The sequence below is a fragment of the Electrophorus electricus genome, chromosome 24 (assembly GCF_013358815.1).
Source record: "Electrophorus electricus isolate fEleEle1 chromosome 24, fEleEle1.pri, whole genome shotgun sequence".
Taxonomy (NCBI): Eukaryota; Metazoa; Chordata; class Actinopteri; order Gymnotiformes; family Gymnotidae; genus Electrophorus; species Electrophorus electricus.
Window position 1 is genome coordinate 11,694,124 of NC_049558.1, and position 20,708 is coordinate 11,714,831.

Sequence of the window (20,708 nt, forward strand, 5' to 3'; positions counted from 1 at the left end):
ATTTTATATTAAACAAGTGTCACTACGTATATGCAAGCCTGTGAAACAGTCGTGAGGTGCTTAATGGCCTGTTAGTTTTATTTTCTTAATGACATATAGTTAATGACAATGGATATGGTTTTACCTGTACACGCTAATTATTGCTTTGTGTCAACACAAACCTATAGTGAAATAAGTTGACCCACTTCTCTGTTCAGTCTTCTCTATTTTGCCACAAAACAGGATTTCACAGATGTATGTACTTTAAGGTGGTATTTACTGAAAAGAGAAAGTAAGCTAAAGACTTCCTGATTCCAGCAAATACCGCATTTTCTGAACTAGAAGTGTTTATTTTTAGGGAGACTTTTATCTTCGTAATGCACCCCCTTGTGTTGCGTGGCATTACTGAAAGTGGGCGGAGCTTAAAGTCAGACGGAAAGTGGACGCTTCCTCGGCTTATAGCAAACAGTAAATTCTGTTCTTTTTCCTTAAAAACTAACAAATACTGATATATATATATATATATATATATATATATATATATATATATATATATATATATATATATATATAACTGATACATGTCTGTATAAGCATGCTTCGATATCTCCGCTTATCTGATGTCTGAATTACAAGTTGTGAGTGAATTAGCAGGCTAGCTTTAGCTCTGACTACAGAGACTTTGATGTGAGGGTGAGCTAGCTAGGTTAACTAGCTAACTGCGGCCGTCTGTTAGTGTTAGTGTGGAGCACAGGCGCTAATGTTCGTCAATTTGTCTAATTCCGCTTTCAGAAACGCTCCCTAACCGTCTCGTTGCTTTCACACAACCATCCTCCTTAAAGAAGCGTCTGCCTTAGTCGGCTAGCCCGTTAGCTTCTCTGCCTGGGAGGCACCATTAGCTAGCGTTAGCTAGGCTGCGATCCTGGGCATCTCGTCAACTCTACACGTTAGATGTTTGTGGCTCCTGTGTGTAGGTTACATGATCTAAATATTTTAACAAAAGTGTTGGAAGGTTTGTTAGATTGGTCAGCTGTCTGTCTGTCTGTACCGACATAACCGCACATAAACTCAGCGTGAGATTGATATGATTCACACATTTGAACCGTCGACCACAGGCAGCTTACGAATGTGATATTAGTATCGATATAGCCGATATTAGCGGGTATCGTTACAGTTTGGATGCGGTTATAGCCGATATTAGCGGGTATCGTTACAGTTTGGATGCGGTTATAGCCGATATTAGCGGGTATCGTTACAGTTTGGATGCGGTTATAGCCGATATTAGCGGGTATCGTTACAGTTTGGATGCGGTTATAGCCGATATTAGCGGGTATCGTTACAGTTTGGATGCGGTTATAGCCGATATTAGCGGGTATCGTTACAGTTTGGATGCGGTTATAGCCGATATTAGCGGGTATCGTTATAGTTTGGATGCGGTTATAGCCGATATTAGCGGGTATCGTTATAGTTTGGATGCGGTTATAGCCGATAATAGCGGGTATTGTTACAGTTTGGATGTGGTATTACATTTACATATATTTACATATATTTATATGGTTTTAGCCGATATTAGCGGGCCGGTTCATTAGCTATATGGACATCAAGGTCAAAAGGGTCTGGTTTATGAAAATGTGTAGTTAACACAGTGCTGAATGAAATGTCAGGTTTTTTTGTTTGTTTGTTTTAATAGTCTATCTATTTGTGAAGTTGTAGCAAATCCCCTAACATAAACAGCTTAGGTTAGCTAACAACCTCTATCCTTATCTTAGCTGGCTTTACTTAGGTAAAACATTTTTATTTTAACTGCGTTTACAACCTTAGGACATGCTTTTGGCACATTCAAAAGTGATAGGATGCCACAATACAATCAACACAGAATTTTGACCCTTATTTGGTAAAAGTAGCAGAACTTGCCTAAAGTGAAGTTAGTGGCACTTGGACATCCACACGGGCTTTGAGATGGCCAAGACTCTGACTAAAAGAGGTGCTCGTGTCTTGAGAAATGATTATCGTGGCTGAGGTGTGTTATCGCGTCCTTTGTTACATCTGCTATAGGTTTATTTTTAATTGCAACAGGATTTAAAACAAATGACAGCTGCTTCACTTAAGCATGCCTCTCTCCCTTGAAGCTTTTCGACGGCGACGACGTGGGACCTTCTCTTGCTTGTCAGTATGATCTAGCCAGCCCTTTCAGCGCGTGCTTTATGAGTGTGTGTACATGTCTATTCATTTTCAGATGGCTGCTATCCGTAAGAAGCTGGTGATAGTTGGAGATGGAGCTTGTGGAAAGACATGCTTACTCATTGTGTTCAGTAAAGACCAGTTCCCTGAAGTGTATGTGCCTACTGTGTTTGAGAATTACGTGGCAGACATTGAAGTTGATGGAAAGCAGGTAAGTGGGGGGGGGGTCGTTAAATAAAATATCTAATACTGATAATTTATCAAAGAGATACAGATATTACAACATGATGATTTAATTTCCAAGTTTTACTAATTAAGAGTTGAAACAGAGAGAGGAGACACACAGGTGGATTCATAGATCCACTCCAGTCCTGTGTTTAGTGATTGCAGACTGCAGTTGGTGCAGTGTTTGTGAATTCTGTATTCTGCCATCACAGGTCAAAATATACCTGGGTTTTGCCTCCACTGTCATCCCAAATAATAGTTTCTTTTAATTCCCCGCCACAAAGTGTGCACCTTTGCTTTCTTGAAATTAACCTGTAAGGATCTGTATCATGAAAATATTTGTTTTTATTTATTTTTTGATTTTCACTTTGATCATCTTGCTAGACCGAGCAAGATTATTATTAATAATAATGGTAGCAGTAGTAGTAACAGCAGTAGTAGTGTGTGTATAGTTACTGGTAATATTAGTATTAAAATGGACTTGGCTGTGTTTTCTTTTCCAGGTAGAGCTTGCCTTGTGGGATACTGCTGGTCAGGAGGATTATGACCGGTTGAGACCTCTCTCCTACCCAGACACGGACGTCATCCTCATGTGCTTTTCCGTAGACAGCCCTGACAGCTTGGGTGAGGCGCCGGTGGTTAGGCTGTACGACGCTGGTTGAGAACACAAAGGAAGGGGGTACAAAGAGCTTTTCTGGGGCAAATGACAAGACGGTGATGATGATGCACATTTGATGGGGATAAAACACAAGATCACTGAGATTTTATCATTTAACTATGTTCACTTAGACATTTTAGCCAAGATTCCTCGTGTTATACAAGATTCACCTCCATAAGTTATTAAATTTTTACATTACATTTATGGCATTTAGTAGACACTTTTATCCAGAAGTGACTTACAGAAGTTCTTTGTCATTTATACATCATAGTTCAAGATTTTACTAACATGCGGTGCTTCATCTGTGAGATGTGTTTTAGTCCACTTCTTAACAGTCAGTGTGATGGTGGTACTGACTCATTACCTTTGGTGCATCAGCTGTGTGTCCCAGCAGCACGTTGCTGGTTATTACTCAGATCCCGCATTTTGCATAAGGAAAGGGGAAGCGTGACAATCTACTGCGTCCCTGTTATAACACTGAAATCATTTATAGGGTTTCTCTTAAAATGAACAATCACTGTTGTGTGTCACAGAGAATATTCCAGAGAAGTGGACACCAGAAGTGAAACATTTCTGTCCAAATGTTCCCATCATCCTCGTGGGCAACAAAAAGGACCTGCGTAACGACGAGCACACGCGACGGGAACTGGCCAAAATGAAACAGGTATGAGGACCCAGCAGAAACGAGAAACTGTACGGTGCTGGGCATGTGCAGAACCGGAGCCGTGGAACTAGCGTGGTGTTATCTTAATCCTGTGAGACTTGGGGGAAGTAAAGAACCGCTCATTTCTTTCTGCAGGAGCCTGTGAAACCAGAAGAAGGTAGAGACATGGCCAATCGAATCAACGCATTTGGTTATTTGGAATGCTCAGCCAAGACAAAAGATGGTGTGCGAGAGGTCTTTGAAATGGCCACAAGGGCGGCGCTACAGGCAAAGAAGCGCGGGAAGAAGAATGCCTGCCTGTTGCTATAGAAATCCATGGAAACGGGGGCACTTGAGGGGTTAACTCTGCCATAGAGGCACAGGAACTGGGAGGGGGGAAGACATGCACTCCCATTCTGGTACAAGCTGAAGTATCTGAGATGGGCACTGGAGCATGGGGACAAACCATGAGGGACCTCTGGCCACACTGCATTATCTGTCATCCTTGCAGCCCAGAGCAGGGGCTGGGGATCACTGTTCTGAGGTCAGGTTTGGTTAAGGTCTCCATAGTTAGGACTTTTATGGTGGTTGTTTTAGTTTTCTTCTATTTGTTTTAGCCCCGAACTCTTATACTGTTGTGAACGTCCTCCAGCGGTCTTCAGCAAGTGCTCTGTGTTGAACAGGCTGTACGTATGTTTGTAAATGGATGCATGTGTATCTTTTGATCTCCATCTCTGTAAGTTAGTGTATTTGGCCTCATTTTATGTGTTTTCCAGCTAAAGGGTGTTGGCCATCGTGGTGGGTATTCCCACATTTTTCATCTCCTGCTCCAACCTGTTTGGTTTTGGTTTGGGGATTTTTGTTTGTTTGTTTATTTCCTCTCTGTTCATAGATATCTCGATGTCTCGAAGGATCTGGGACTATATTACTCACATAAAACATTTGGCAGTTTTGTGTTATTTAAAGCATACCGTTTTTTAAACATTGCATTTAGAAAATAAAATTTTAATGAAAAAGCCAACAAGTTTTGTTCCGTTGTATTTGACTGTTATTTCAAATTAGACATTGCCTGAGAATACCTTTTGATGTTTTGCTGTATCTTAGGGTTTTTTTTAGTTCCAGCTCTACGTTTATCAGAATAGCATGAAAGTGCTCCCTAAACAGGGCAGAATGATCACTGAGGCTCACAGACCATAATTGGATGAACAGGTTCATAATAAGTATAAATGATATCTATGATCTACTCATGTCCATGAGTGCCTTGTATTTGTTTCAGTAACCCAATTTCATCAGATTGTCCTGGTCCCCCAACATCTGATGCAGAATTTGTTGACCCAGGAAACGTCTGGGCCGGTGTGACTCTTGTTTCTAAATAAGTGGGTAGTGTAAAGCACCTTGCCTAAGGGATCGCACTGGACATGCCGAAGTCAGTGGTGTAACCCACTGATCTATCCAACATCACACAAGAACAAGCCCAGTGGTTAGAGAACCTGAGAGTAGACCCCAGCAACCTTGAACAGGGTCCAGTAACCATCATGCTGGCGGACGCCTCAGGTATGAAGAGCTGGACAGCTCCAGGCCCTGTCGTGGACCATGACTACAGGCCAAAGAAGCTTCCTGCATTCAGTGTGCGCCTGGCAGCACAAATGGACCAGCTGCAGGAAGTGAGGAGCAGGGACCATCAAAGGAGGAAAAACACCTGCACGGAATGCACCAACAGCAGAGAGTGGAAGTGTCCGATATGGAGAAATCCTACCAATGTCTGCAAAAGGCTGGACTGAAAGACCACAGAGGCACTAATCATGGCAGCACAGGAACAAGCCCTGAATACCAGATCAATAGAGGCTGGGATCTCCCACCCCAGATTCAGGTGTGCAAAGACACCTCTGAGACAATCCAGAACATAACAGCAGGATGCAAGATGCTGGCAGGCAGAGCGTATGTGAAACACCATAACCAAGTGGTTCAGATAGTGTACAGAAATAAGAACAGGCTGAAAGCTCCAAGGTCGAAGTGGTAGAGACCCCCAAAGGTGGCAGAAAACCACCATGCTAAGATCCTGCGGGACTACCAGATACAGACAGACATAGTAGTGGTGGATAAACAACAGAACAGGACTGTAGTGATATATATGGCAATCCCGAGTAAATGCAACGTCAGAAATGAGGAACACGAGAAGGCTAGAAAAGATGTGGTAATCGGAGATGTGGCAATTGGTGCCCGGGCTCCAGGAGATCCCAGGAACCAACCCCCCCGCCAGATGCGTGTTAACGCGGCTAGTGCTACTTAACTCTGGGCTTATCGAACCGAATATATGATTCATGCAGAAGGTTTTGGGTTTTATGATGACTTAGCGTCAACTACATTTTCGACAGTATATATCTGCGAAAGGTAAGGACAGATCTGCCTTGGACCACGTGTTATAGTATAGTTACGTTACGTGGTTTTATGCTCCACGAGGAGTCTGTCGGGTGGATCTGGCAACCTTGAGCTTACGCTACAGTCGTTAGCTAAGCTAGCGCAGTGAGGCTGCTTGTAATATCAGAGGTAAGGTATTCAGTTATTCTAACTACGCTTTCTTTGAAAATTGTAATTTACATCAAATTTTCTAAATTGACGTCGTAGTTTAGCTCATGTGGTTGTTTGGCCAGCGTTACTTCGCTAGTAAAGCTAATGTAGTTAACTGGTTAGCTATGAAGCTAGTTAACCTAGCCAGGAAAGCTAGCGAGGTGCATTCAGTCGTTTTGGGTGCAAAGTATGAAAATCATGATACTGGTAATTAAATTAGAATAATTAAGCTCACTAATCTTCGCAGTTATAGTTATAATAATTATAGGTATAATCGAGCTCACTAGCTTCGCCACACCAGAATAACTGGTCGGCTCCGTGTTGGCTAGCTGCTTAGCTGGCTAGCTAGGTGGCTAATGGATAAAAGTGATTAGATTTCTAACTAACTAACTAAGTCGCTTTAACCAGACTGGACGTTAAGTAAAGTCTTGTTCTTAGTTCATGTGGTGGCCCGTCGGCATCGTATTTAGGTATGATATCTTAGCTAACTGTAATAGGCTGCCTAACTGTTGTAGAAGTAGCTATAGGATCAGTCTGCATTATTCGACGTTGCTGGAACTGTTTTATTTTTCGACTTATTAACATTCCCATTAACAGACATTTACTTAATTACTTACAGGAACGATCTAATATTGTGTTGTCGTTAAATGTGGCAAGCTGACTGACAAGGGGGCGTTGCCCAGAGACAGCTTCTGAACATGGATTATGAGAGGCGGTAAGTGTTTATTTACTGGAGTCCTGCTTGTCAACAACAATAATAATACATCTGAATAAGTAGGGTTGCTCGTACATATCCAGACGAAGTGCATGGAATAGAAAATAGTCTGATTCTAACTCCCCTGAAATTCATCCAATCCTAAACTCTTATTTTTGCTTGTGTTTGTCAGGGGTGGCCGTGCAAACCGCATGGGCCGCTATGGCAAAGACACAGAGGACCATGATTATAGGGACATGGACTACCGTGGCTATGGACAAGATAACGGTCTTACCAACGACCGGCAGCACGGCCGGGACGACGGTTTAAGAGGGATGCCAGATTTCAGTTCCGGCCACTTCCCTGAAAACCCTGTAGGATTCAGACAGAGGGGATTTAGAGGAATTGATGGGAACCGACGGGGTAAAGCTTTCCCCCATATCCCACCGGCACCGGCGATGGCCGCACGCTTCCAGCAGGAGGAGCGAGAGTATCGCTTTGAGGCAGAGCGGGAGGCGCACAGGCGGGACGGTCCGCCTTTTAGACCCGGGCAGATGCAGCCGGACAACCGAGCCCCACACCTTCCAGAGGTGGGAGAAGAGTGGGCTAGATTCGTGAGCCAGAGTGGGCCCCCTCAGGAGGACTACGGCACAGCAAGGCAACCCGAAGAAGAGAAGTACTCCAGAGGCATTGGCCAAGGACGGGTGAGCGTAGTGAGAATGAATGTCACTCTTAACATCACTCTTGAGTGAAGAGGCAGAAGCTGCTGTTCTTCATGTTGTTCTCATATTTGTTCTTTTCATTCAGGTTTCTTAAGCTCCAGACACAGAAGGCTCATGTAGAGCTTTCCTGACTTTGCTCAGGAGCTGAAACGCTTTCACGAACAGTCAGCTGTTTTAGAGCAGAGGGAACACTAAGCTGTGTAATACTGCAGGATGCAGGACATAAAACTTTTATTTTGTCACACTCTCAAGTTCTGAGTTCATTTCCTGTCTTGGTCTTTGAAACGTTCCACGTTTCTTTTCCAGGTTTTGCAGTAACGTTGCACGGCTGTTTCAGCATAGCTCAGTACAGTCAGTCTTGTTGCTCGATAATTGAGTTCAGCGTGCATGTATTGGCAGCTACTAAAAGAAATGACAGCATCCACGGAAAAGCGGCGTGCCTGGTGGCTAACGCGAGCCAACCTCTCGCTCCAGGGTTTCGCCGGCCAGCACCAGCCAGCAGGGAGAGATGAGGCCGACGAGGGCGGCTTCCCGCCTGGCTCAGGGGCAGGCCTGGAGGACGCAGAGCTCCATGACCAGGACTACAGGTCTGAGGGAGAGCAGGTGGAGAGGCCCAGTAACATCGTCATGCTGAGAATGCTGCCCCCAAACGCCACCGTCAGCGAGGTGAGAGCCTCCCTTACAGATGATTACAAAGATTAAGTTAAAATCGTGAATGATTTATAATTTAAGGCCCTCAGAAGCTAAAAGAGGTTCACAAATGACTTTGTGAAATTGTTCATTGTTTGTATTTCTTTACAAATTTACAATTTCATTATTTCATTTATAATTGAAATGTTTTGTTTTTTTTGTAAGGTCAGCTGCGTAAACGAGACATGTCCCCAGACGTGCATTAGCCTTTGGTTGTTCTGTTGGCAGTAGGCAGATGTGAGCATTGACGATGTGTCTGGGCCTTTCAGATCAGGACCCGGCTACAGGAGCAGGGCGTCCAGCCCCGAGAGGTCCGTCTCATGAGGAATAAATCCTCAGGTGAGTTCACCCTGCCCTGGGGGTTCTGCCATACCCCGCGTTTCTCTTCACCGTTCCTTTACGCTTCTCTCTTTAAAAAAAACCAAAAAAAAACCACACACACACACCAACCACCACCAACAAATTCAACAAAACCTAATTTACTCCTTCAGAGTGGTCTCGGCCTGTTTACGTCGCGTGCTCCTTTGCCTAGTCAAGCCTGGCCGCGAGGCAGGTGTCAGTAGCTTTGATGCTTTGATAACTGTATGCCATCTACCTGTGCTGTGCAGCCATCACAGTGCCCAAACACACTCTTCTCTTGCTCTCTGCTCCACTTCGGAGTCGCGCCCCCCTCATCCTGTCACAGAACTGCCATACTGTCCAAAACGTCACGCACGCACGCATTCTTACACTCTTTAACCCCGTCGCCTAACAAAGCTGCAAGGATGTACGGCAGAAGGAACTTACCTGTGCACTCGTACGCACGCGGCGTCATCCCATACGTGTGCGTGAGCGGTTTTGTGCAGGGTGCGGGGTTTCACTCCTGTGTAAGTATGAAGACTCCAGTATAATTACCTGTGTGTTTACAGCTTGCCTTGGGGACTATTTGTTTGTGTTGATCTGCGGGATCATGCAGTGTGCAGAACACTCATCCCCTTCTGGGTTCATTGTGAGAGTTTGTTTTTGGAACTCGATGGCCTGTCATCTTGTGCATCTAATCAGTGCACAGTGCATCTAATCAGCCCTGATTACGCTGTCGTTGAGGTCAAAGTGTCCGTGAATACGAGGCTTTTCACAGATTTATTTGTTCACTTGCAAGGTTTGTGTCTATATATTCAGGAAAACAGTTTATGCATAGTTTCTATAGTTGTATAATTTTATCACAATCCATTCTTGCGGTTGTGTTTGTTATGCAGCAGACAGCAAAAGATCATAAATTAAAAACACATTCTAGGTTATTCTCGATAAGTATCTTGAGGAAAGATGCGTTCTTTAGGTTATTCTAGATAAGTATCTTGAGGAAAGATGCGTTCTTTAGGTTAGTCTACATTAGTGGCTTGTATAATGCTATGTTCTATATCTTCTAGATTAGTGTCTTGACTAAACCTACATTCTTTAGGTATGTTCATGTTTTACCTACATACTTAAAGGATACAGGAAGATAAGAAGAGGAAAAGCCAGCATAAAACTGTTCAGTTTTTTCAGATGTTGCCTAAACGCTTTGGATAATAGAGCTTCAACAGAAAGGATCAGAAATCGTGCAGGGGCATGACGAATCTGTGTGAATAAACCACAGGCTAAATCATTATGAACATGTAAATAGTTGCTGGACTCCATTCTTATGTCACTGATAATATGAAGTTTGTTTTCTTGTGTGTGTGTGTGTGTCTGTCTGTCTGTCTGTCTGTGTTTTTAATTCAGCTGAGTATTTGTGTTCTAATATCAATACCAGTGACAGTCTACAAACCAATGAGTGCACCTAAACTGGTCAGAGCTGTCCCAGTCTATTCCATTTCCCTGTTATTCTCTCTCTGTCTCATCAGGCACACCCACAGACACAACACCTTTCCTTCTGTCTCACGCGTGTGCGTGCACAAACGCCTACTGTCTCACACATGCACACACTTGCATTTGCTCAGTCTCTCTCTCTCTCTCTCTCTCTCTCTCTCTCTCTCTCTCTCTGGATGTGACCTCACTAACTCCTCACTGCGTTGTTGTTGTTGTTGTTCTGTCGTCATGGCCGGCGGCTGTGTCTCCAGGTCAGAGCCGGGGATTCGCCTTCGTCGAGTTTAATCACTTGCAGGAGGCCAGTCGCTGGATGGAGAGCAACCAGGTCACTTCACACTACACACACACACCTATATGTATATATATTTATACACACACACACTACACACACACACACAGTCGCTGAACGGAGAGCTACCAGGTCATTACACACACACACACACACACACACACACACACCCCCATACACACCAACCCTTTCTGAATTCACATTTGTGGGTCTACACTGAGTGTGCCTAAACTCAATGCCTCTTCCCTCACGGTGTGTGATGGAGTTACTGTATCACAGATGATGACCTTCTGTGGGTTTGGTTTATTCTTCTTTTGTCCTGCATCCAGCTGTAGATGAGTAGATAGGATGGAGTTATCACGGGAGCCGCTACAATTATCAGCCTTTTAACTGGCACAGTTCAGTTCGTCAGCCTTCTGTTCACTTGTGCTGGAGTTTGGTCTCAGAACCCCAAATAGAGCAATAGACATACTGTAGAAAGACCTTCTCTACAGTAGACCTGCTATAGAAGGTCAGTTGTCTACAGTAGACACTGGTGCTGGAATGTGAAGTCCTGTAGGGACTGTCCTATCAAGTCCCGTGAAGCTTGGCTTACTCTGAGAGCTAAGGGCGGGAATGCCTGAGTAGCCTGAATATTCCTGAAACTGGCTTTAAATATTCAGAAACCATAGAATGTTGTTTTTTTGTTATTATTATTATTATTATTATTATTAATCTTTAAAAATGCTCTCACTATATATTAAGCGTCCGTTGTTTTTATTTATCTATCATTTATTTGTCCATAGACAATCTAACATTTGAGTGCTTGTTCTTACCTTGGTGTCGTGGAACTCTCAGGGGGTTGTTTTCCACTGGGTTGGTTGTGGTCTTTAGGGTGGGCAGCAGTGGTTGGTTAGGGAACGCTAAGGCCATGCGAGTGATGTTCCCCTGAATGGGGGAGGTGTTACAGTCCGAGCCCGGGAGAGGGTGAAATCCTCTCACGCTCTCTCACACGCAGACCACCTCGTCCGTCCCAAACTTCTCAAGCTGAAGGTGACCCCCCCCCCCCCCCTCTCTCTCTCTCTCTTTGTACCTCTGTTTCCTCTTGCTGACCTTCTCTTGTGAGGAGGCTTGGGAGGTGTGCATCTTTGGTCCTGACTGCTATACTATCTCTCCCCTCCTCTTCTCCTCCTCCTGCTCTGCCTCTCACTCTGTCTCTCCACTCAGAGAGTCCTCACTGTCCTGGGACAGAGGGTGGCCATGCACTACAGTGACCCAAAGCCTCGCGCTAATGAAGACTGGCTTTGCAACAAGGTAGCTACCAATACAGCTCATGTTTCACACTGCGCGTCGTGCTTCGGCTATGGGTAAAAAAAAACAAAAGTCCTAAAGTAGTTAATGAGAGAAATGGTGATTATATGTTATGACAGTTGTGACTGATTTCTGATCAGTGTTATTGTTGCTTTGGTTAAAGCTTGTATGATGTATTTTCCAGTGCGGGGTACAGAACTTCAAGCGGCGGGAGCGGTGTTTTAAATGTGGAGTTCCAAAATCAGGTATTCTGAGAGGAGGTCTGTTTCTTATTCTCTGTTAAATCTCTCTCCACGATTTTTTTATTTTACGTGGGAGGCCGGAGTCTGTGTGAGTGTTGCATGTGTTGTGATTCTATTACAAAACCAGGTATTTCTTCTTCTCTCCTCAGAAGCTGAGCTCAAACTGCCGCTGGTGCAGAAGGAATTACCCCAGGGGCAGGTAAAAGACTCAACACAGGGCTTACTGCCTCTTCCCACCATCTACCAGGCCGCTGCACCCCTCCTGAACATTAGCACGTCATCTCAAACAGCAGAGGTGGCCAATGACAGTAAGTTCCTCTCTCTCACTCTCTCTCTCTCTCTCTCTCTCTCCCTTCCACCCCTTTCTTATATGCATGCACAGACACATTGCTATTAGTACAAGTGTGTGTGTGTGTGTGTTGTTTAGCCCTGATTCTCAGGAACCTGGGTCCTCATACCACCCTGGAGGCCATTCTGACAGCCCTGGCCCCATATGCCACTCTGTCTCCTTCCAACGTGCGACTCATTAAAGACAAACAGACACAGCTCAATCGCGGCTTCGCCTTCCTGCAGCTCACCACCATCGTGGTAGGACAGCACTAAACACGTCACTAATACCGACTTCTGAACGACTGAACATGACTCAAACAGAGCTGAGTCTCGTTATATGAAATCGGTGTTATCTGTGTGACGTGTGTTGAATCCGTATTAACTGTAGTAGAAACATGCAAATTCTTGTTCTCATCCTGCTGCACCACAACGATCCTGTTTGCAACATCCCTTGTGGGTAATGGTGCCTTTGGATGGGCGTTTCTCTGCGTGTCCTGCAGGAGGCGTCTCAGCTCCTGCAGATCCTGCAGGCCTTGCAGCCTGCGCTGGCCATCGATGGGAAGGTGGTGTCTGTGGAGTTTGCCAAGGGCTCCAAACGGTACAGAACCTCCAGACACTTTAACGCTGCTCTGATGGGGAGAGGCTTAGGGAGAGTTAGTGCACTGCTCTAAGTGGGTGGGGCTTAAGGAGACTGATGCCCAATTGAAATCTCTGGGAACCCGTGCACGCTAGTTTCTCAGACTTTGGACTTCCGTTCTGTGATGTTTACCGAAGTGGCCAACGCGATCACGTCGAACCTGAACATGGCACGTGGTGGCGGGCGTATTTAAAGTACCAGGTGACTTCAGTTTGACTTGTTTCTATGGCCACTGGTACTCTGAGATTGAGGGTTTCATTCAGTCCTCCAGGACTGGACAGAGTAAGTTAAAGTGTCATGGCCAGTGGAACTACTGTTACCAAAGAGCAGAAGTGAATAAGCAGATAATCATGTTTTATCAGATCAGATAAAATCGAAAACAGTTATGATTATCCAGTATCAAACACAATTAGGTCTGGCTGTTATGAGCAGTAGAATTAGACCAGTGGGAACGCACGAGTTACATGCAGGGATCCACAGCTCCACAGAAGCCTGGAGGGTTTAGATGAGGCGTTTCGCAGCTCTGAAGGGGGAACACAATCGTTTTGTGTTCTTTAAACCTCAAATATATTCTTTCCCAACTCCAACCACACAGCCCCAGCTCCAATCCTACTTTGACAAACACCAGTATCTTTGTTCTGTCTGCAGGGACGTGTTCCCGGCTGATGGAAGTCGTGTGAGTGCAGCTACAGCAGCCAGCACAGCCATAGCTGCTGCGCAGTGGGCCGTGTCCCAGGTACACACACAGTTACCTTAGCCCACTGGCCTGCAGGGCTTCGCACACTGTGCTATAGTACTTGCCCCACACAGATTTTCAGTGTTAATAGTTGCTTAGCCAAAAGATGTGGGTAAGGGCTTAGAAATGAAACATTAGAATAAAAATATTTTTAAAAAGCCAAAAATTAGAATAATATTGAAATTTTAAAACGTGCTAAATGTAAAATGTTAAATGTATTACACTGTAGGAACAGTTTCCACATCACTTCACAGAATAATTAGACTGGGTGCTGTATCCAGTTGTGTTTAGCATACTGACTAATACATCTGTCAAAGGATTTTAACTGGCCAGACCGTTTATCATCTGGTTTTTTACTTTTTATAATTTTACTTTTTTTAGTTTTACTCCTAATTTAGCCTTGGACACTAGCAAACGGCAAGTATAAAGTCCCCAACAGGACAAAAGAATGATTTTTTTTTTTTTTTATGGTCAGTGAGGTCAGTATTAATGAGCAAATTAAATTTTGCATGTGAAGCGAACAGCCATGTACAAGGGGCTGTGTTGTGCCCAGCGGTGGGTGTTCTCTAAGCTGACCTCTCGCCCTCTCCAGACCAGCCAAAACAACCCCACAGATGCCCCAGCAGGTGACCTCAGCATGTACCAGCAGCGGGCAGTCCTGTTTGGTCAGGAGGGACCTGAAGGGGGCAGCATTGAGGGACAAAGCTATAAAGGTGCTGGTTCCGTAGCGGGGGCGGGGCTGGCCTCCCCTGCTCCAGGGCTAATGGGAGCCTATGAGGGACGAGCTGTGGCTACAGGTGAGGGGGCGGAGCTCTCAACATGCGCGTGTATCCTCGCGTACAGTAATTTAAAGTGTGATGCATAAGTCGGTTTCCTGTTTCTAGGAGTGTTTGTCATTGAACGGTAGGGTGTCTGATTAAATGTTGATTGGGTGTGTGGGTGTCCATCCAGCTGCTCCAATTCCCACTATAACTGAAGCTCCAGGGGTCAGTTCTTCAGGGGCAGTCACACAGAGCCATTCTCAGCTGCTCACCACAGCTGCCTACACCCAGCCCAGTCAGGTACGTACACACACACACACACACACACACACACACAAAAGCAAGCATTCACCCAGTACAAAGCCCTCACTCAAATGCAAACACTTACTCATTCACTGACCAAACATTCACTTCATCTATGCAAACACTAATTCTCTTACTAATTTTCTTCAGCATTATTGGTGAATTCTTGCTGCGCGCGTGTTTGTAGGCTCCAGTGTCTCAGCAGGTGGAGATCATCGGAAAGCCGCAGCCTGTCACCCCGGGAACAGCTGGAGAGCGCCAGCAGTACCGTGAGTTATGTTACGATGTTCCTCCAGAGACTGGCTGTTGTACACTGGAGAACAGAGTCCGGTGTTGCAGCTCACCGAGGCCGTCCACCGGCATTTGGCCTAAAGACCAGCGTGATGTACCTCACCTGCTTGTTTACTGTTTTTGAACTGGTTCTGTGATAGTGGATTAATTAATTACCATAAGTGATTTGTCAATGAATGTGAGAATTGGGCGTTTCCTTCCTGCAGCCGATCCGGACGTGTCCACTTATCAGTATGACGAGAGCTCAGGTTACTACTATGACCCTCTCACAGGCCTCTACTACGACGCCAACTCGCAGGTAAACGGCACAGCAGAGACGTCTGGCCAGGCGCGGGGGGGGACCTCCGCTAGCGAGCTATTTAAAGCTAAATTTATTTAATTTATACGGCACATGCAAGCAACTCTATACATATCATTAAAAAAGACTGGGGAAGAACACAAAAGAAAATCCCAAGATAACATTTCCATAAGTCTTTGACCACTGTGTACTTTCTCACATTTAAATGAATTCAGAAGTGAGTGTCATTTGTTTATCTTCTTTTTGAAAATACCTTGTCAAAAGATCTGTTAAAAATTGTTATATGGATCCCAGTATGTGGGAGAATCATGACTTATGGATCCCAGTATGTGGGTTACTCGTGTCTTGCTTGTTTTCGGGTGGTGGTGATGGTGTGTTGATGGTCGTTGGTTCTCTGGTTCCGCAGTACTATTTCAACTCCCACACTCAGCAGTACATGTACTGGGATGGAGAGAATCACACGTATGTTCCTGCCTCAGCACAAACGCCTCCTGCCATCGATGCCACCATCGATCCTGCTGCGACAACCTCTGACCCGTTGGCCCCGGCAAACAGCTCCAAGGAGAAGAAGGACAAGCCCAAGACCAAGACCGCCCAGCAGGTGCACGTCTGGAGTGACTCCATACACGATACAGACTAGACCGGGATGCCTGCAAACATGCTAAGAGCCATTAATGTAGAGGGGGTGCGACAGCTCGAACAAGGTCACGGGTTCACGTCCCAGCACACACACGTGCTGTCTAAGTTGTTTCTGATGGGCATCTGCTGAAAATGTCAGTGCACCATGATTGTGGGGTTTGTAGCTCTAGGTTCGTTCGGTTAAGTGGGTAAGTGCTTGTGTTCGGGGTGTCTGGTTATAGTGACTGTCTCGGCATCGCAGCAGTGCATCCACCACATGGTGTCTCTGTTCGTTATTTGAGTGATATTTGAAGTGATGACCCAGCAGTCGCGCGCCGTGTGCGGGTTTCAGATAGCCAAAGACATGGAGCGCTGGGCCAAGTCCCTGAACAGGCAGAAGGAGACCGTGCGCTCGCTGTCCTCCTCGGCTCCCGTGCACGCCCGCCCGGGCGGCCAGGGCCGACCCGACGACCGGCGGGAGTCGGCCAGCGCGGACGCCGGTTACGCCATCCTGGAGAAGAAGGTGGAGAGCTCCGAACACCCGCTGTTGATGATCTGTGTCCCTCCGAGTGTTTTCTGCGATTTTAATCTCTGAACTGGGGGTTTGTTGGGTAGGGAGCCTTGACGGAACGGCCACAAATTCTCATCGACCAGATAAATCCGCTTGAGGAGAGAGAGGTGAGTGGATTTTGTCAAGAGGAGAGCTGAGAGTGTACTTGGTTTCTGTTCTCAATAGCTCATACTTATGACAAACAACTCAAAGCAAACACCATTTAGCAGCTGATGGGATTGCTCAATAAATCGTTTGTTGGTCATAATCACGATACTGGCCTGTGTAATGTGAATATCACAAAAAAGGCAGCAATTTTGCAAATGATTCCTTTTACAAGTCCCCCACCATTTATTTATTTATTTTTATTTGTTTGTTCAAGATTCGCAAAGCTAAACAATCTGAATCCTTCCACATGAGTGTTCAGTGGTTTCCATTATCAAATGAATTTTGTGTGTCTGTATCATTGCCCACTGAGCACATCCTTCCGTTGCTAGGGTGATAATTGGCTCCATATCAGAAGTTTTCTGGGTAAATTATTGATTTAATGTATTATCACGATTAAAAAATTGCTGCGTGGTTTTTCCAGCCCTTGAGACTACCCAGACTATCTATCTGGAACGCTGCTCCTCATTAATCTTACCTCCCCGGCCGTCTGGTGTCGGTACCCAGCAGGGGAGTCCTCCGCAGGGGCTGGTCGCAGCGTACCGAGGGGAGACGGACAGCGAAGAGGAGGGAGGAGAGAAGGAGGAGCGTCTGACGGACTGGAGCAAGCTGGCCTGCCTGCTGTGTCGGAGGCAGTTTCCCAGTAAAGAGGCGCTGCTCAGACATCAGCAGCTCTCCGAGTTGCACAAGGTGAGAAGGACGTCCTACAGACGCGCTTCTGGCTTCGGATGTTTTGGGGCTACAGACGAACTTCACACGTTTCCTTCTTTTACAGCAAAACCTTGAGCAGCGGCGTGCGAGGCAGGGGCCCCAGGAAGGGGAGGTGAGGAACGTGCTACGCGTTATGCAGAAGTTTAAAAAAGCGAACCTAGTTTCGCGGGTCTGCTTTTCTGTTGCCGAACGTTCTTCTGTTTCCTGGCTCTTGTTTCCACGGCAGATGAAGTCCAGGGACCGCGCTGCCGTCCGGAGGGAGAAAGGCCTGTTTCCAGAACAGCCCGAGGTCAAAAAGAGGAAACCCAGCCCCCTGTAACAGCAGATGGCAAACCTGCTCTCTGCTGCTAACTTTTTGAGCGTACAACATTGTTCGACGTCTCTCGTGATTCTTTAGTTCCTTCCGTGCCCAGTTCCCTCTCTGAGATGGTGTGTGTTGTAAGTCTCAGGGCTCTTGTGCTTGTTAAAACGGGGCTCCTGGCTCACACTGTCTCAACACTCTGAGAGGTGCTAACAATATCTTCTTGCACTGGTGCGCTAATAATGTATGTGCTCACACCCACACACAATACATTTTTAGTACTGGACTTGTTTTTTTTGTTTTTTTTTACTTGTTTTTTTTTTTTTTTACTTTTAAAGTTCAGTGTGTTATCTCAGCATTTAGTTCAAGTTCAGAAGGAAATCAACAGGGCTGAGTCCCAGATGGCCAGTTCTGCTTCGAATGGTGTGAATTTAATTTGTTTGACTTCCACATGGACTGGCGTGAGATACAATCGTTTAGGCACAGGAACACCAGTGCGGATGCACTAAACAGCCTTCTATGCATCTGTTGTGCGTTGGAGTACGACATTTATGACGGGAGTGACGCACATCCAGAGCGAATGTGAAGTGAGAAATCTGATCTGACCGGCACCTGCATGAAGGTGCAGAGCAGAAATGTTTGACTTATATGCTGTACATAACACTTAATGATAGTACATAAAGTTTTATGTGACAGATTATATTTGTGTAGTATTAGATATATGCTCTCACATTCTGTCGTCTACACTTAGTAGGCTCCTTAAGTTTAGGAAAACATCCTCTTACATATTTTATCAAACTGTGATGATCATTTTTAAAACGATCGTTTTATTTACTGTAAAAATAATTGGAGTTTTTGAGGAAAGAACAAATATTTATGGTAATATGGGAATGTCTAGTTCTTGTCGTGTTTTGTTTTATATTGCTGCCCACTGGCAGTATGAGGTGCCTGCTGTCTGGTCGTGCCCAGTGAGTGTCGGATAAAGCGTTAGGTTGCATCGTTTTCACTGCAGGGTGAGTGGTGTGGTGTCTGAAACGGCCAGTCAGCCCAACAGCGTACAAATCATCACTGATGATGACACCAAGGCAGGGACGAGAGGACCAGGCTTAATTCTGAAAATACGCCACTCTGGAAGAACGAAAAGAAGTCATTGAAATTGTGGGGTTAAAAAGCCTCCAGATACCGGTATTCCCTGGTGGGCTCCCCTCTACGTGCTAACCTGGCCCAGACTTGCTTAGTTTCCAAGATCAGGATGGTGTGGCCATAAGCAACAGCCTCATACAGGCGGCTTTGGAGGCGCTACTAGTATCGTGATGCTGCTTCGCTTTACCGTTTCCAGCTCAAATACTTCGCTACAATATTTATGCACACAGCGTTTGGACAAGTGCAAGGCAGTCGGTCAATTTAATTATTTAATTAATTAAAACCTTCATATATAGGGTTAATATTCCGAATAGCGTTCATTATACGTTGACTTAATATATGCACAAGCAAGTAAATATAGCCTTTCCAAATGTTTTACACTTAAGGCAATAATTCATTTTTTATTTTGTAAGTTAAACCTTCTAAAAGCTCCATTGCTTCATTCAAACATCAATTTTTTCATAACTATTAATATGGAGGTTTTGAACAAATGATTTATGTACGATATTACTTTGTATACTGCTTTCTCCATTATAAGCCCCTACGAGCCACCACGGGTGATAAGCACTGATGATGTTCTGGTCTTTTCCTGACATATATTTATCATGTTTAGAGGGTTGTGTGCTTTTTGATACTGGATGACACAGGAGCGCCTCTCATCTGCGACCTGCTCCTCATCACCACAGCAAACTCGGCCTTCACCCCTCAGCTGCCGTTAGTTGCCTTTATCCTCATTTATCTGTGCAGATGTCCCTTACAAACATCCGGCTGCTTACTGCAAAAACACGCCGAGAGGAGGATATGAGTGGGTAAGAACTAGGATAATACCGCAGCAGCCATGCCAGTTAGTCCCAGGTTTCTGCTGTCCTGGTTCCATTTAGCACAGCCCTGAACGGAAGCGCTCCCCTTTGCAATGTAGTGGATCATTAATCATTCACCATTAACGCATTTCTGCAGTTTACTTCAGCTGTTCTTCCTCGTGGAAATACCACGTCTGCAGCCATTCGAGCAAAAGCGTTTATTATTTGTAATTTGAACATTTCTTTGTTTTGTTTTTGCTAGACCACATACTGAGCATATAGCACATACTGGCTATATTCCCTTTGATCGTAATTTCATTGTGCTACGTTGGCCGAGGAGTCTTAGTCACTCTTCAGTTTGGATCATTATACTCAGCTAGCTGTGCGTGATGCAGTCACGATTCCAAAGCAAGCGGAGATGTGCGCAGGTGGATGACTGCAGCACTCCAGGGTCTGTAAGGGACAGGAGGGATGTAGTGGGACACGGATGCATTTGGACCTCCACACTGGCCGTATTACTCCTGCGAGTTAAGGCTGTTTTAATAAGACGAGTCTGGCTAGTGGCAGATCTCCAGTTTCACCCACAGTAGCACGAATCAGCCATTGAAGCTGTTTACTCAGCCAAAGTGGTGTGTGTGTGTGTGTGTGTGTGTGTAAAACACCGGGCCAAAACACTAACCAGAAGAGCCAGGAGGGCGTGGTTGGGGTCCCGTCCCTTTCGTTCGAGGGCAGGTGTATCTGGCTGATTCCCCGACAACTTCAGCGCGACTCTGTGTCTCCCTCTGGTGGCTGAACGCAGCCTAGCAGTCTTTTTTCAGAGGTCAGTGTTGGAAAATGAGTGACTTGGACAGTATACTGACAGTATACTCCCTGGTGGCGTCACACATTAGCATCGTGGCTGCGAATTGTCTGTGCTAGGTGATGCAGGCTGGAACTGACACAAGGTCCCTGGTACCTGCTGGTGTGGCTGTTTGGACTCCTAGGGAGTGTGGACTCACTCTTTTTAAAGTCCGTCCCATGACGGTTCTAAAAGTATGAGGGTGTGTCAGTCTCCTC

General features: G+C 45.4%; 2 protein-coding genes across 5 annotated transcripts; both read left to right on the plus strand.

The window, feature by feature from the left end:
- Positions 1-363: 363 nt before the first annotated feature.
- On the plus strand, positions 364-4,702 carry rhoac (ras homolog gene family, member Ac). Of its 2 annotated transcripts, none has more exons than XM_027025598.2 (5): positions 364-447; positions 2,216-2,371; positions 2,889-3,009; positions 3,577-3,707; positions 3,843-4,702. In XM_027025598.2, the coding sequence occupies exons 2-5, from the start codon at positions 2,216-2,218 to the stop codon at positions 4,014-4,016; spliced, it is 582 nt and encodes a 193-aa protein (XP_026881399.1). In that variant the 5' UTR covers positions 364-447; the 3' UTR covers positions 4,017-4,702. The 2 variants fall into 2 exon arrangements, with proteins under 2 accessions (XP_026881399.1, XP_026881398.1); XM_027025597.2 differs by lacking the exon at positions 364-447 and adding an exon at positions 638-1,999.
- Positions 4,703-5,930: 1,228 nt separating this feature from the next.
- Positions 5,931-18,409, plus strand: rbm10 (RNA binding motif protein 10). Of its 3 annotated transcripts, none has more exons than XM_027025596.2 (22): positions 5,931-6,077; positions 6,874-6,969; positions 7,142-7,652; positions 8,145-8,336; positions 8,630-8,699; positions 10,439-10,512; positions 11,683-11,769; positions 11,951-12,011; positions 12,158-12,316; positions 12,436-12,596; positions 12,839-12,936; positions 13,624-13,711; positions 14,304-14,508; positions 14,663-14,772; positions 14,963-15,044; positions 15,273-15,364; positions 15,771-15,965; positions 16,335-16,505; positions 16,598-16,660; positions 17,205-17,387; positions 17,473-17,520; positions 17,635-18,409. In XM_027025596.2, the coding sequence occupies exons 2-22, from the start codon at positions 6,953-6,955 to the stop codon at positions 17,725-17,727; spliced, it is 2,760 nt and encodes a 919-aa protein (XP_026881397.2). In that variant the 5' UTR covers positions 5,931-6,077; positions 6,874-6,952; the 3' UTR covers positions 17,728-18,409. The 3 variants fall into 3 exon arrangements, with proteins under 3 accessions (XP_026881397.2, XP_035378339.1, XP_035378341.1); XM_035522446.1 differs by lacking the exon at positions 5,931-6,077 and adding an exon at positions 6,102-6,233; XM_035522448.1 differs by lacking the exon at positions 5,931-6,077 and adding an exon at positions 6,102-6,233 and having other exon boundaries at positions 17,208-17,387.
- The last annotated feature ends 2,299 nt before the right edge of the window (positions 18,410-20,708 follow it).

What these genes read in the sequence shown, in the direction of transcription:
- rhoac (XM_027025597.2), top strand. An exon ending in TTGAAGTTGATGGAAAGCAG is followed by an intron (nt 2,372 to 2,888) that starts GTAAGTGGGGGG and finishes TTTCTTTTCCAG; the next exon opens with GTAGAGCTTGCCTTGTGGGA. An exon ending in AACTGGCCAAAATGAAACAG is followed by an intron (nt 3,708 to 3,842) that starts GTATGAGGACCC and finishes TTCTTTCTGCAG; the next exon opens with GAGCCTGTGAAACCAGAAGA.
- rbm10 (XM_027025596.2), top strand. An exon ending in CAAACGCCACCGTCAGCGAG is followed by an intron (nt 8,337 to 8,629) that starts GTGAGAGCCTCC and finishes TGGGCCTTTCAG; the next exon opens with ATCAGGACCCGGCTACAGGA. An exon ending in CGCAGTGGGCCGTGTCCCAG is followed by an intron (nt 13,712 to 14,303) that starts GTACACACACAG and finishes CGCCCTCTCCAG; the next exon opens with ACCAGCCAAAACAACCCCAC.